The 15,587-nt window shown below is 38.2% G+C and overlaps 1 protein-coding gene across 2 annotated transcripts in view; it reads right to left on the bottom strand.

Annotated features, from left to right (window-relative positions):
- Positions 1–15,587, bottom strand: part of SMOC2 (SPARC related modular calcium binding 2) — a 178,151-nt gene that overhangs the window by 68,502 nt on the left and 94,062 nt on the right. The window contains exons 6-7 of one of the 2 annotated variants that reach the window (XM_048843976.2): positions 15,073–15,156; positions 14,206–14,280 (exon numbers count right to left, since the gene is read on the bottom strand). In XM_048843976.2, coding sequence (XP_048699933.1) covers positions 14,206–14,280; positions 15,073–15,156 — 159 coding nt within the window. The remainder of the gene's footprint in view (positions 1–14,205; positions 14,281–15,072; positions 15,157–15,587) is intronic. The other variant, XM_048843977.2, reaches the window with a different exon arrangement.

Here is a 15,587-nt window from a genome sequence, read left to right as displayed (position 1 = left end):
GAGCCACAGTATCAGTTCTAATACAGTGCTAATAAACAATGGCCACATAAACACCACCCTATACCGGAAACCTACTGACCGCTATTCCTACCTGCATGCCTCCAGCTTTCACCCTGACCACACCACACGATCCATCGTCTACAGCCAAGCTCTGCGATACAACCGCATTTGCTCCAACCCCTCAGACAGAGACAAACACCTACAAGATCTCTGTCAAGCTTTCTTACAACTACAATACCCACCTGCAGAAGTAAAGAAACAGATTGATAGAGCCAGAAGAGTTCCCAGAAGTTACCTACTACAGGACAGGCCTAACAAAGAAAATAACAGAACGCCACTAGCAGTCACCTTCAGCCCCCAACTAAAACCCCTCCAACGCATTATTAAGGATCTACAACCTATCCTAAAGGATGACCCAACACTCTCACAAGTCTTGGGAGACAGGCCAGTCCTTGCCTACAGACAGCCCCGCAACCTGAAGCAAATACTCACCAACAACCACATACCACACAACAGAACCACTAACCCAGGAACTTATCCTTGCAACAAAGCCCGTTGCCAATTGTGCCCACATATCTATTCAGGGGACACCATCAAAGGGCCTAATAACATCAGCCACACTATCAGAGGCTCGTTCACCTGCACATCCACCAATGTGATATATGCCATCATGTGCCAGCAATGCCCCTCTGCCATGTACATTGGTCAAACTGGACAGTCTCTACGTAAAAGAATAAATGGACACAAATCAGATGTCAAGAATTATAACATTCATAAACCAGTCGGAGAACACTTCAATCTCTCTGGTCACGTAATCACAGACATGAAGGTCGCTATCTTAAAACAAAAAAACTTCAAATCCAGACTCCAGCGAGAAACTGCTGAACTGGAATTCATTTGCAAATTGGATACTATTAATTTAGGCTTAAATAGAGACTGGGAGTGGCTAAGTCATTACGCAAGGTAGCCTGTTTCCTCTTGTTTTTTCCTCCCCCCCCCCCAAGATGTTCTGGTTTAACTTGGATTTAAACTTGGAGAGTGGTCAGTTTAGATGAGCTATTACCAGCAGGAGAGTGAGTTTGTGTGTGTATGGGGGTAGGGGGGATGTGAGAAAACCTGGATTTATGCAGGAAATAGCCCGACTTGATTATGTAAAGAGTTGTCACTTTGGATGGGCTAGCACCAGCAGGAGAGTGAATTTGTGTGGGGGGGTGGAGGGTGAGAAAACCTGGATTTGTGCTGGAAATGGCCCACCTGATGATCACTTTAGATAAGCTATTACCAGCAGGACAGTGGGGTGGGAGGAGGTATTGTTTCATATTCTCTGTGTATATATAAAGTCTGCTGCAGTTTCCACGGTATGCATCTGATGAAGTGAGCTGTAGCTCACGAAAGCTCATGCTCAAATAAATTGGTTAGTCTCTAAGGTGCCACAAGTACTCCTTTTCTTTTTGCGAATACAGACTAACACGGCTGTTACTCTGAAAAAAGTATCAGTTCTGCAGCACCGGAGGATCCCCACATGTTGCCTTTATGGCTGCCACAGTGGAATGTCACAAAGCAACCTCGGTTCAGGGCCTACTTCTCTTGTGAAAGAATTGGTAAATGTTACAAACACTGGATGCAGGGTAAAGAAAGCAGCCCTTGGTGCTGCTTGAGTTGCTTGTGTGACACCATCAGTTCTTCCAAAACATGCAAGAACTGCATTAGCAGATAAATAAAACCTTTTGGCTTTCTTTTCAAATAAAATATCATACTATGGCGCCGTTTCCAAATGTGTTCTGTTAATGGTTTAAGATCGTATAGATTTGTGAGCTTGTATTTTCATTTCAATCCACCTTAGGCTACATTTTAGCCTCTCTTCAGACCCCAAGAAGGAAGTTTTTAATAAAAAGCAATGGAAGTGAAAAATTACCCTAGACTTTAAATAACATTAACCATTAAGTTCTCACTGGAACCCACACAAAACAAAGAAATTTCACTATTTGGATTGATAATCTCTCCTAAACACCACAGAAATTGTTAATGATATTAATAAGGCTCGTTTAATTTTTTTGTCAAAACTGTTTTTAATGGAAAAATTGGGTTTTCAACTAAATATTTTTCATTAAAAGTGTCTGCTTTCTATGAAAACAATTGACTTTGTCAACAAAACTGAACTCCAATATTGGAGTTCAGTTTTGTTGACAAGTTTAATACATATATCAAACATATCAAGAAGTTTTTGTTTTATAGCTGTAAACTGTAATGCATCATGGTAGATGTAGTCCAACTAAATAGTCCAGCCCATAGAGGAGAATGCAGGCAGGAGACTTCCAAACCACAGCTCCCATAAGGCATCATTTTGACAGGTTTCAGGCTAAAAAAATGTAGATTTTCAGCTGAAAATGTATTTTAATTTTTTTGCCAAAAAGTCGGGGGGGGGGAGGGGAATTCTGGCCAACTCTAGATATTAGTTTTTGTCCTCCCTCTCTCTCTTCCTTTGTATGTTTTGTACTGCAGAATTTAAGACCAGAATTTTAATTCACATTCTTATTCTTTTTTAAACATGACTTTATTTGTCATTGAATGTAGAAATTTGGATTTCCCTTTCTAAACTAAAACAGATACCAGAAACAGCTTAATGAAAACCACTAGCTTTACTCTTCAGTCTCTGCTTTTTCTCTAGTAACAAAAATCTAGTGCAACCTGGCAATGGCAGCTAATATTATTTTCAGGCATTGTAGACTACAGGGGCAATGCAGCGTCTAGCATTTACGTGGAACACAGTTGTAAGGAAAAGAGGGAGATGGAGTGGGTTCAGTGGAGGAGAAAGAAGGCCACTAATAATATAATGATACTTAGCACGTATCTAGCACCTTCCAGCTGAAGATCTAGATACAGTTTCAGGGCTTGTCTACACACTACAGCAATGCACACTACAGAGGTGTGATTCCTAAAGCTCACTAATGTGTTGCATACTAATTGGTCAGTATAGACCCTGCTGGTGTTCACTAGAAGCACTTTAACATAGTGCTGTTTCAAAGAGTTTGAAAATTTTGGCCTACGTCTCTTGCCCAAGAACACACAGCAAATCTTTAGCAGAGCCAGGGTTGGATACAATATAGTCCATGAATAAATACGTATCTCTGCATTAACACATGCCTTTTGTATCTCTCTATTAAAACATAAACAGCTAGACTGACATGCAGGTTGGATTTATGTTGCCTAACAAGGCTTTTATGATTATTCCGTCTGATGTCTGGTTAGCTGTGCAGGGCCGGGGTGGGGGTGGAACGGACGTGCATCTGAAAATGAAAGAACGAAGACATGGCTGTTTTGTCATTAGTTGCTGCAGAAAGCAATATGACATAATTAAAAATAGTTCAGTGAAGATTAGTATCTTTTGGCACCAAACTTTAACATTTGCAGTAAAACAGAAATTATCAACCTTGCATAAAGCAGACTTTTTTTTTCACTGTGGGGGTCCAATAAAACTGTGGAACATCCTGAACATAAAGGATATCAAGTGGATATAAAACAGAACTCTTCTTTTTAATAGTTTAGGATGGGAGGATCTTTCTCCATGGTGGGAGGAAGAAGTTGGAGATGCCAGAACTTCGGGCTTATACGTGTTTTTAGCTAATATGTAAAATTAAAATGAAGATAAATGAAAATGCTTGTAAAAGAAGGATTATTAAAGATAGGGTAATACTGTAATGGGTATAATCCAGCAGACTGTAATTTAAGAATGTGTCATAATATACAAGCTCTCTGGGGAGGTCTGGAAAGGTTTATCTTCTTGGAAGAGGCTGAGAGAGAAGAAAGAAAACACTGATTTTACTTTACCAATTTAGGACTTTTAAAAAAACAAACAGAAAAAAGGACAAAGAGTAGTTGTCTTCACTGATCAGGAAGCTGGAGAACGTTATGTCCTATTTCTGTAATAACAAAATGAAAGCTAGGGCTGCATTAAAAATTGCCAGTGGCAACTGGGATAATGGTGTACCATTAAGAACCCATGGTGACCAATTTACTGCCTTGCCTTAATGGCATATTACGTCAGAAGTTTCTGCTGACCCATTCCCAAACCATTAGCAAAACGCTTGCCTTTCAGCTGGCAGGACATACCTTGGAATTGGACTTTTTGATTCTGAAACCCTTTTGATTCCTGACTGGAGGCTAAAAAAATCCCCAGAATTTCAAAATAACTCACCGTAAAAATATATAATAAGGTCTGAGGTATAATAAGATATGAGGGTGGCTCCTACACGCCACCACAGTTTCTTAACAATGCTGACTTTACAAAAAATAAAAGTCATAAATTATAATATACTCCAAGTAGATCAGTTAAATACAGGTAACTGTGCTGTAAGTTACCAGTCAGGGCCAGCATAAGGAATTTGGAGAGGCTCCAGTGCAGTTGTTCTTGGAAGCCCCCAGTCCACCATCATCTCAACTTCTCCTCCTCCACAGATCCCCTCAAAATCACTCCCTCTTCCACCCACTGGCGGCTGCCCAAGCAATGTATTCCATGAATCCATGGTCTTATAATAGCCATGAGTTTCACCAGTCACTAAAGCCAGGTTTGTGGCAGTCACAAAATGTTTTTATTTCTGGCATGCCATGTAGAAAATAGAAATGCTTTGTGTGTGTGTGGTTTAAATTAGAGATCAGCCCAAGCTTCAGAGTTCAGATGTGTTTCTGGATCTGAACTTTTCCCAAGTTTGGCACTGTTTGGATTCTGGGTTTAGGTTTAGGCTCAGGTTCATCTCTAATAGACTGAGATCCCACTAATGGGATACATCTGCGGGCTAAAAATGACAAATAAATATGTTTTAAGAGGAAATTGTTTAAAATAAGTACCTCCTTCTTCTACTTACCTGCCAAGACCTGCATTCAGGCCTTCAAGGTTCTAAGTTTCTCCTGCTACAGTTGATGGCATCACTAACTTATACTGCAGCATAGGAAATGCAACTCCCTGCTTCGGATGTCAGTGATGTCTTCAGCTGACGCAAGGAAACACAAAAAACCAAGGTCCTAAATCCAGGCATTGGCAAAGAAGAAAAAACCCAATTGATTTTACATTCAAAATACATTCCTTTGCAACTAATTGGCCAGATTCACCAGGACAACTCTGACTGTTTTGCACTGCTCCAGTGGTGTAAGGCAGCTATGCGAATCCCTTTAACTCTGGTCTTTTAAACTAGATTTATGGCTGCTTTGTCTCAGTGGAACTGCACTAAGCTTCCCCAGTATACTGGTGAATCTAGCCCTTTAAGTCTAGATGTTTATTCGCAAAAAGAACAGGAGGACTTGTGGCACCTTAGAGACTAACCAATTTATTTGAGCATGAGCTTTCGTGAGCTACAGCTCACTTCATATCCGATGAAGTGAGCTGTAGCTCACGAAAGCTCATGCTCAAATAAATTGGTTAGTCTCTAAGGTGCCACAAGTCCTCCTGTTCTTTTTGCGAATACAGACTAACACGGCTGCTACTCTGAAACCTGTCATATGTGTATTCTGGTAGACGTAAACTAAACTAGAACCACCACAATGAATACAAGCACATTTGAGGGAAGGTAGAATCTGGATCCAAACTCTGCAGCTGGGATCCATTTCTATAGTAAGGTAACTATCTGGAAACTCAAAAAAAAAATGTTTAAAGTAATATATTGATTTGAAAACATTCCATTTCGCCTGTCCTTTCCGTTTTCTAATATCAGTTCACTAGGATGTGCATATCTAATATGTGCTAACATGAACAAGAGTTACACACCTAAATTCTCCACAGTACAAAGTGAGTCTGAATATATTAGATTCTAAATATTTAAGAACACTCATAATGAATTCTTAAGACACCTGTAACTGGAAGTACTCAGCTGTCTGGGTCTTAGTTTTCTTTTGCTAAGTCTCACATCATTAGCTGCACAAAACTACTCTTGAATTAATATTAAGAGCCACATCTGGAAAATGAAACAATATGTGAGAAGGAGTAAAAAGGCACAGAACTCTTTTTCATTTTCCTGTCTACTATTTATTTATTTTCCTGATGTTTCTAGAGGAGTGGCCAGTGGAAATGATTAGATGGGGTAGAGAAACAAGTTCTTAATTTCAAAGGAAAGAAAATGTTAGTTTGGGCCCTCAAACCTGCAAAACTCCTTTTGAAAGTTTTAGCCTCATACAGAAGGGGCAAGTATAAGAACATAAATGTAGCATACGTTTTGTGGGGGCATCTGTACCGGAGTGAATTTTACCTGTGGAATCAGGGCCTTTGGGCTTTTCTGTAATAATATCACCACCAAAAAATTCAGTGGCAACCAGTTGCATAAGTGTTACTTAACCCTGGAGAAATTACCAGTTAAGGAAAACTTTGTACAAACACTGTAATACCCATCTGTCACATTAATCACACTCACTGACAGCCTCTGCTGATAGCCTCAAACTGGACAGGCAGGTAAGACAAGCAATTATCTTACCCTATATATATTTTAAATAATTTCAGTCTTGATCACAGTTGTGCTGTTAAAGCAGAACATGTCATGGTTCATCTTGTAAGAAAGAAAAACAAGTGCCAAAAGTATGTGTGCACATTAGCCAGTTCGCTTATATTTCACTCAACCCACATATACTGTATAGGGTAAGATAATTGCTTGTCTTACCTGCCTGTCCAGTTTGAGTCTAAGACAAGCAATTATCTTACCCTGTGTGTGTGTGTGTGTATATATATATATATAGGTTGAATGAAATATAAGGGAACTGGCATAGATAGATAGATAGATAGATAAGATAATTACTTGTCTTACCTGCCTGTCCAATTTAAGATAATTATCTTACTCTATATATACATATACACTGAGTAAGAGAATTGCTTGTCTTACCTGCCTGTCCAATTAAATATTATATATATTTAATTGCATCAACTTATGTTAAAAACACTTTGTTATTTTTCTACATGTAAAACCTTCATTTACAATAGAAATGGTACCACATCTTTTATGTACCATATATTGTAGCTGTACTATGTGATAGAGTTTTGTGAATGAAGCTGCTGTAGGATTGAGCCCTCAACAGAAGATTGATATTGCCTTAGAACATAAGAACGGCCATACTGGGTTGGGTCAGACCAAAGGTCCATCTAGCCCAGTATCCTCTCTTCCGACAGTGGCCAATGCCAGGTGACCCAGAAGGAATGAACAGAACAGGTAATAATCAAGTGATCCATCCCCTGTAGCCCATTCCCAGTTTCAGACAAACAGAGGCTAGGGACACCATCAGTGCCCATCCTGGCTAATAGCCAATGATGAACCTATGCTCCATGAACTTATCTAGTTCCTTTTTGAACCCTGTTATATTCTTGGCCTTCACACCATCCTCTGGCAATGAGTTCCACAAGTTGACTGTGCGTTGTGTGAAAAAATACCTCCTTTTGTTTATTTTAAACCTGCTGCATATTAATTTAATTTGGTAACCCCTAGTTTGTATGTTATGAGAAGGAGTAAATAACACTTCCTTATTTACTTTCTCCACACCAGTCAAGATTGTATAGACTCTATCATATTCCCCCCTTAGTCGTTTCTTTTCCAAGCAGAAAAGTCCCAGTCTTAATCTCGCCTCACATGGAAGCTGTTCCATACCACTAATAATTTTTGTTGCCCTTTTCTGAATCTTTTCCAATTCCAATATATCTTTTTTGAGATGGGTCAACCATATCTGCATTCAGTATTCAAGATGTGGCTGTACCATGGATTTATATAGAAACAATATGATACTTTCTGTCTTATTATCTATCCTTTTCTTAATGATGCCCAACATTCTGTTAGCTTTTTTGACTGCCGCTGCACATTGAGTGGATGTTTTCAGAGAACTATCCACAATGACTCCAAGATCTCTTTCTTGAGTGGTAACAGCTAATTTAGACCCCATCATTTTATACATATAGTTGGGATTATGTTTTCCAATATGTATTACTTTGCATTTATCAACACTGAATTTCATCTGCCATTTTGTTACCCAGTCACCCAGTTTTGTGAGATCCTTTTGTAGCTCTTTGCAGTCTGCTTGGGACTTAACTATCTTGAGTAGTTTTGTATCAGCTGCAAATTTTGCACCTCACTGTTTACCCCTTTTTCCAGAACATTTATGAATATGTTGAATAGTTCCCAGTACAGACCCCTGGCGGACACCACTATTTACCTCTCTCCGTTCTGAAAACTGACCATTTATTCCTACCCTTTGTTTCCTATCTTTTAACCAATTACCAATCCAAGAGACGACGTTCCCTCTTATCCTGTGACAGCTTACTTGCTTAAGAGCCTTTGGTGAGGGACCTTGTCAAAGGCTTTCTGAAAATCTATGTACACTATATCCACTGGATCCTCCTTGTCCACATGCTTGTTGACCCCCTCAAATAATTATAGTAGATTGGTGAGGTATGATTTCCCTTTACAAAAACCATGTTGACTTTTCCCCAAATTATGTTCATCTATGTGTCTGACTATTTTGTTTTTTACTATAATTTCAACTAGTTTGCCCAGTACACAAGTCAGGCTTACTGGCCTGTAATTGCCTGGATCACCTCTGGAGGCCTTTTTAAAAATTGGTGTCACCTTAGCTATCCTCCAGTCATTTGGTACAGAAGCTGATTTAAATGATAGGCTACAAACTACAGTTAGTAGTCCTGAAATTTCACATTTGAGTTCCTTCAGAACTCTTGGATGAATACCATCTGGTCCTGGTGACTTATAACTGTCTAGTTTATCAATTTGTTCCAAAACCTTCTCTAATGACACCTCAATGTGGGACAGTTCCTCAGATGTGTCACCTAAAAAGAATGGCTCAGGTTTGGGAATCTCCCTCACATCCTCAGCCGTGAAGACCAATGCAAAGAATTCATTTAGTTTCTCTTATGGTCCTTAGGTGCTCCTTTAGCATCTTGCTCATCCAGTGGCTCCACTGGTTGTTTAGCAGTCCTTCTGCTTCTGATGTACTTTAAAAAAAATGTGCTATTACTTTTTGAGTCTTTGCCTAGCTGTTCTTCAAATTCTTTTTTGGCCTTCCTAATGATATTTTTACACTTCATTTGCCAGAGTTTATGCTCCTTTGTATTTTCCTCACTAGGATTTAACTTCCATTTTTTAAAGGATGCCTTTTTGTCTCTCACTGCTTCTTTTACTTTGTTTTTTAGCCACAGTGGCATTTTTTTGGTTCTCTTACTATGTTTTTTAATTTGGGGTATACATTTATAAATATCAGATGTCTATTGCTTTGAAATTGACAATGTAATCTTAAACTGTATTGATCAAATACCAATACATTATTTCAGAAAATGAAATCAAATGTCAAACATGGTCTTTTCCTCCCTGTGCATATGTAAAACTAATAATGCCCCCAAGTTAAGCAAATTGGGTGAAATCCTTGCTCCAATGAATTACATTAGAGTTTTGCCACTGATTTAAATGCGGCCAACATTTTCACTCATTACGTCAATGAAACTACTCATGTGCTTAAAGTTAGGCATGTAAATCAATATCAAGTTCATTAAGGGGTGAAGAAATGTTAAAATTTCTTTCAGGCATCTTTTTTTGTTGATAGTACTAAGTTATGAACAAAAATAATTTAAAATCACTGTATAAAAACTCTGTATTATGCTATTGACTAAAGTACACCTAAATGCCTATGCTAACAATAAATCACTTATTTCTTAATGAAATCCAATACAAAGTTATTACTATTAATACATACATAAAATTAAACCTATACGTTTATAAGACTGTGGTTTTGTATCTAGGGACTCTGGAGACATATTATTTGGGTCTGACTCTTCCAATTTGTAGTACATGGCTCTTGATGGTCTGGATTCAGGAAACAACATAATCATGAGCTTAAGTGCATTCTTTATTCAGGGTGAGGGGCGCTCTGAATTGGGGCCTGTGAAATTACATGTAGTTGGGGGTCATTTATTTTTACTTTTGTATGTATATGGTAGAGTGCACCTGAATTACTTAATAATTTGAGGGTTTTTCTTCTAGGCATTAGTAATATATCCTCAGTTAAATCCCCCTTCCCAGAGAAGTGTTCCCAAAACAGACTATGGAAAATCTTTCCCCACTAAAAGAAATCTAAACAACAATCATGAATCTAACCAGGTGTATGCTAAACTTCACTTATTTACTCACACAGGCTTTCAGTCACTCTTCCTTCTCCTGTATTTTGACATACAAAACTACATACTTCACACACACAAGGAGTGTGATTTTTGTTTAATTTACAATAAGGTTGTGATCCTCCACTGATGTAAACTGGCATAGCTCCATAAAAAGTCAATAGAGCTTCTCTGATTTACACCAATTGGGAATCTGACCAAAATGTCTTGGAATATGCTGTTTGACAGCTACACATTATAGAATATGAATAGCTATAGTAAATATTGTCAGCCAGGTTCCCAACTATTGTAAATTGTCTTCAGTGGAGCTGCCCTGGTTTACACCAGCTTTACATCTGACCTTTAATATTTTGGTCAATCTCACATAGAAAAAAAACATTATTTTAATAAATGCAGAAAAAACACATGAAAAGACCTTTTCTTGGACTTTTTATAAGGCCATAGAAGGAAATTTGAAAAACATACAACCTCAGCACATACAAACTTTTTTAAAAGTTAGATAAATGCCACCAGGCAGGAAAATTATGAAGAAAATCATTTTTGAAAATCATTTGCAACATAAAAACACAACTAAAATGGAAATATTCAGATGTTTCTAACAGCAGAAATCATTCTAATTGCAGTCATCATAAGCCCTGATGGTAATGGTTTGCTGCTAGGAGTAACATTTTGTCGACAAAAGTTAATAGACTAAACATTACTTCGCAAACACCTTTTTTTAACCAGCGAAGGTCTACTTCCCCAAACCAACAAACTGAAGGTGCACCAGAAACTGTTATATAATACTGAAATGTAATCCAGTAATTTCATGCTCTGCATCTGTAAATCTTCCAGTTATTTGTGCTAAATTCATTTAGACTTTTTAAAATCAAATTATTAGGTAACTAATATAAACTGGAATTTCCTGAGCCATTATTTTCAGTCTCGCAGTTACTAAAAGCCAACACAGGTTTTATTGGCTAATTATAAGTGACAGGTCACTTACAGAACAGCAAATATTTTACAAGCCCGTTATGGGTGAGGTACAATAAATACAGTGTATTCATTTGTAGTCCTTAACCCATCAAAAGTGTGGGTACTTTCTAGCAGGATATTTCATTATTCTTAGTCATGCATTAAACTGGGCCACTTTCTGAATTCATTTGCTGTGTATTGTGGGAGAATGTGTCTGTCCTTGCAGGATTTCTGTGTGGAAATGCTCCTGTGGGTACACCACAACTTTACCAGACAGCTGGTGTCAGCTTCTGGCCAACTGGCAGCGCAGGAAAGAGATTTCTTGGAGGACATTTGTTCATATGCTGTGGAAGTACAGAAGAAATGGAGCAGCCAAACTTGGGGCTCAAACACAATGCAAAACAAGGGAGGAGTAAGACAAGGAAATAAAGCCCAGGTGGAATTGTGGGATAGGACTGGAGGACCAACAGCACTGCAAGTAGGTGGGTTGCTAGTCCAGGCTGAAGTGAAACCTGTGCTCATCCTATACCCACAGCCTTGTCTGCTGGCGTGGGCACAATGCACCCTCAAACCCAGGTTAGAGAATATTTTGTGAGGAGGGGCAACACACAATCTATAGCCCAGACTAATTCTGCAGGGAAGCCATACCTGTGCTGCGCTGTGCTGTGCATAGGTGGAGGCTAGAACAATGACAATACTTAACACAGCTAATAAGTATGCTAATTTTAAACAGTTTGAAGCTTCCCCATCAGTACGATCATATTGTACAGGTAATAGAAGCAACAACAGAGATAGCTGTGTTTCCTTCTAATTTTGATGTATTGGATCTCACTGTTCATGAAGGACTCATTAACAGCCAGTAACATTCATCAGTGTTTTCTTTTGTGAATTCCCATGCTTCTTCATGTTTGAATCTTGAATCACTCCTATTTGTTCCAAACTCAGTAACACTTTTGCTTTGGCCCAAACTGGTCTCCAATATCATAAAAATGAAATAAATACCCCTAAAAATGAAGTACTTCTAGAGACTGGATTTTTTTGTTTGTTTTACACTTCCAGAAGAATTTTGCTCTTTCTGGCTGATGTTACACAGAGAAACAACAAAATAAATCTCCAGCATGGAAAGCATTTGCTTAGAATAGTGGTGTGAAAACTTTTCCAGTTGCTCCCCCTCCCCCATACCATTCACAAAATTTGTCGCACCCTCCCTCCATTACATGTAATCTGGAAAAAAAATTGTGGTTTTTTGCAAGTTGGTGGAAGGAATGAAAAATGTATATTTATTACTAAATTTATAAGACTAGTAAAAGTTATTAGGAAGTAGTAAACACAAAGTATTACAAAGTGCAAACATACACATAAACAGTTCACTTGATACTGACTGTCCGAGAGTCTTTGCTTGGCACCTTTTATGGCATCATAATCTGTGCATTGCTGAGTAGATTGTGCATGCACTAGACTTGAAGGTCGCACTGGACGGTGGAGGGGAAACAGAGATGAGGCTATTCATTCCTTTGGTTTAGTGTTAGAGCATCTGACTCACTTGAGGGGTCCTGGGCTCTCAACTATTATTATATATGTTGCCGGTTTAGGTCTTTTAATGTCAATTATTAATCATTAAATGAGTTTTAAAATTAATGAGAATCAACATTCATTTGAAAGGCATCATAGGCCTACTGTAGTTATGAAACTTACCAAATTGTTGAAAATAACCCAGCCTGCACTTCTATTTGTATGTTTGTTTTTTAAAAGGTCAAAAGGCTGAAGTTTCTTCACCCCCCACGGGAAACTCTTGCACCCTCTTGAGGGGGCATGACCGCCCAATTTATACACCACTGGCTTAGAACATCCCCTGAAGGTTCTCTTTAGGCCTATTCCTTTCTAAGTCTTTGTGATACTCTCTTGGAGGGAAAAGGGAAATATTGGAAAGTATTGTTTTGGTGCTATGAATAAACCATAGAGTTAACATGTGGAGATTTGTGGGGCCCTACAATAATATACCCTTCTTTGTTTTGATCACTGCTCATCTTCTTATATCCATTTTGGCCCCAATTCAGCAAAACACTTTAACTTGCTTAATTTTAAGGAAATGCTTAATTTCCATTGGGACTTAAACATGTGCTTAAGTGTTTTGCTGAATCAGGGGCTTTATTAACAATACCTCAGTTTTGTATAAATGCTTTGTACCAACTGAATATCCCTTGCTATTATCTCTTATTCATGCATAGGACATTACCTGACATAGGAGCTCAGTTAATGGCTGAAGTAGGAAAATAACATATGAGGGTCACGCAACTCAGTGAGGTTCTACTTGGAGAGTTTTCTACAGATCATCCTATCGTGGGGGCAGGATTTATGGCTCTCTGAAGCAGCAGATTTCTCAGCAGTTGAGAGATTTCACTGTGAGTCTTAGACATCTGCATAGAAGCCCAGTTCCACCCTTCTGAAAGCTCACTTGTGATAGACTAACAAACAGAGTAAGGTCAAAACTTTAAAAATAAAATACAAATCCATGTCATCAAACCCATTTTAAATTGGTCCTTGACAATTAACACACAAATTATCATAATTTGGCAGAGGGCACATTTATAAAACAAGAAAGAAAAACTGAGAAATCTGTCCTTCCAGTTTTCTCTGAGCGGACAAGCAATTTCTTTCTCCCTTTCAGATCTGTCTCATCCAGATTTCCCCTCACACATATGCCCTACACCATCTTTTTCTAAGTACATACTTACTATATTGTACCAAATCAATTAAAAATACATGTTCCAAACAAAAAAACCAAAGTATTCATGTAGATGAGAAAAATAAATGTGCCAGATCTGCAGCTGTTCAAATTGTCATGGCTCCCTCCAGTGACTTCAAAGGTTTCCACCAGCTGAGGAGCTGGCCAAAAACATTTAAATATAAAAAAGGAAAATATAATAATCATGTTACATAATCTCTACATTTCATCACAAATCTTTAAGCCACTGTTGTGGTGGGAAGATGGAAGTATAAGTTCTGGTGTATAAAAATGACTTTCGCTTCCACAACTGCAATTTGAATATGAATTAATAAATCGCTTCCAAGCAACTTTGCAAAGCAAGGAGACCAAATAATCTTACCTGAATTTTTATTGGTTTTGTTTTGCCTACTCTTTACTTGCTCAGTCCATAATGTAGGGTAACGAGAAGCTATATCTAGAAAAATCAAGCATGACAAAATTTACATTATTATAATTTAAAAAACTAAAACAATCTGTAGCAAACAAATATTAAGTGGTCAATGAACAAGATAAGGCTGACAGCATATTATGGTACGTGTCTAACAAAGAAAAGGACACATTGCAGCACTTTAGAACAGCTACATTCATGCACTTAGCAGCAGTGAAAAAATATGGTACAATCTGGCACCTATGTTTTAATATTTTCACACCAGATTCTGCCATCCTTACGCACAATGAGTAATAACTGACTTTGAGTGTAGGCCCAATACAGCAAAATAGGGCTGATGTGGCAAGTAGGCATCGTATTGGCCTTCAGCACAGGGCTGATTATCACCTAATGTGAGGAAGTGTGGCAGAATAAGGACCTTACCCTGTTGTCAGAGGGGATGTATGGGGCATAACGAGGGCAGAATTTGGTCTTTAACATTTTAATTTGGCCCTTTACGCTTTAAAATTAACAGCTCAAGTCTGAAGTGCATCTTCACTTGAAAAATGACTGTGAACTTGGCATTATGGGATTCCATAGTTGTGTCTCCATGAGGTCCCTATGAAATTTGCTCACTTTTTACAAGTAAGATTGCTGTACTCTGGCTGTCCCACTTGGAAACAGGTATGGAAGCTTTCAGCCTCTTGGCAAATCACCAAAAGCATGTTAAATCCTGTAACGTTTGGGAGCTCTTTCTCTAAGGTAACAGTTATGCTACAGTATATGGTATATAATATGTCATTTTGGCATTACTCTGTTACCATTCCTAAAATTGCTTACCTTCCTCATCACCTTGAGGCTGAGTCTCCAGCGCAGGAGCTGAGGCATCATCTGAATTCAGAATGGAAAAGATTTGCAAGGAGACTACAATTATGAGAGTAAATTAAATAAGTGTACATACATGGTTGATGCTAATGATTTGCACATAGCCCCGGCCGGTTAACAAACACCATAAGTATTATATCACACACATAAACTACAGCTTATAAATCTACAGCATTCAAGGTTACTGTTTATATATATGAATGACCTGAGTGCAAGATTTTTGAGACATCAGTCAGTGAGTTATACACTGCCAGGGATCAAAAAAAAATACTATGCATTGATTCCTATAGAACATAACTAATTAAACAAATATTTTCAAAAGAATAAATTGATATAGACATAGAAAAGGTAAGCCCTGTGAAAGCAAAAGCAATCTGGGCAAGTGAGTGGATGTAGTCCTTCTCCAGCCTAAAACAAAACCAGAGTTTCTTTTGGCCCAGCAAAATTCATTTGATACGCCAGCTGTTTTC

The sequence above is a fragment of the Caretta caretta genome, chromosome 3 (genome assembly GCF_965140235.1).
Source record: "Caretta caretta isolate rCarCar2 chromosome 3, rCarCar1.hap1, whole genome shotgun sequence".
Classification (NCBI taxonomy): Eukaryota; Metazoa; Chordata; order Testudines; family Cheloniidae; genus Caretta; species Caretta caretta.
Note: the sequence above shows the minus strand (reverse complement) of the source record. Positions and strands in the feature narration are given on the sequence as shown.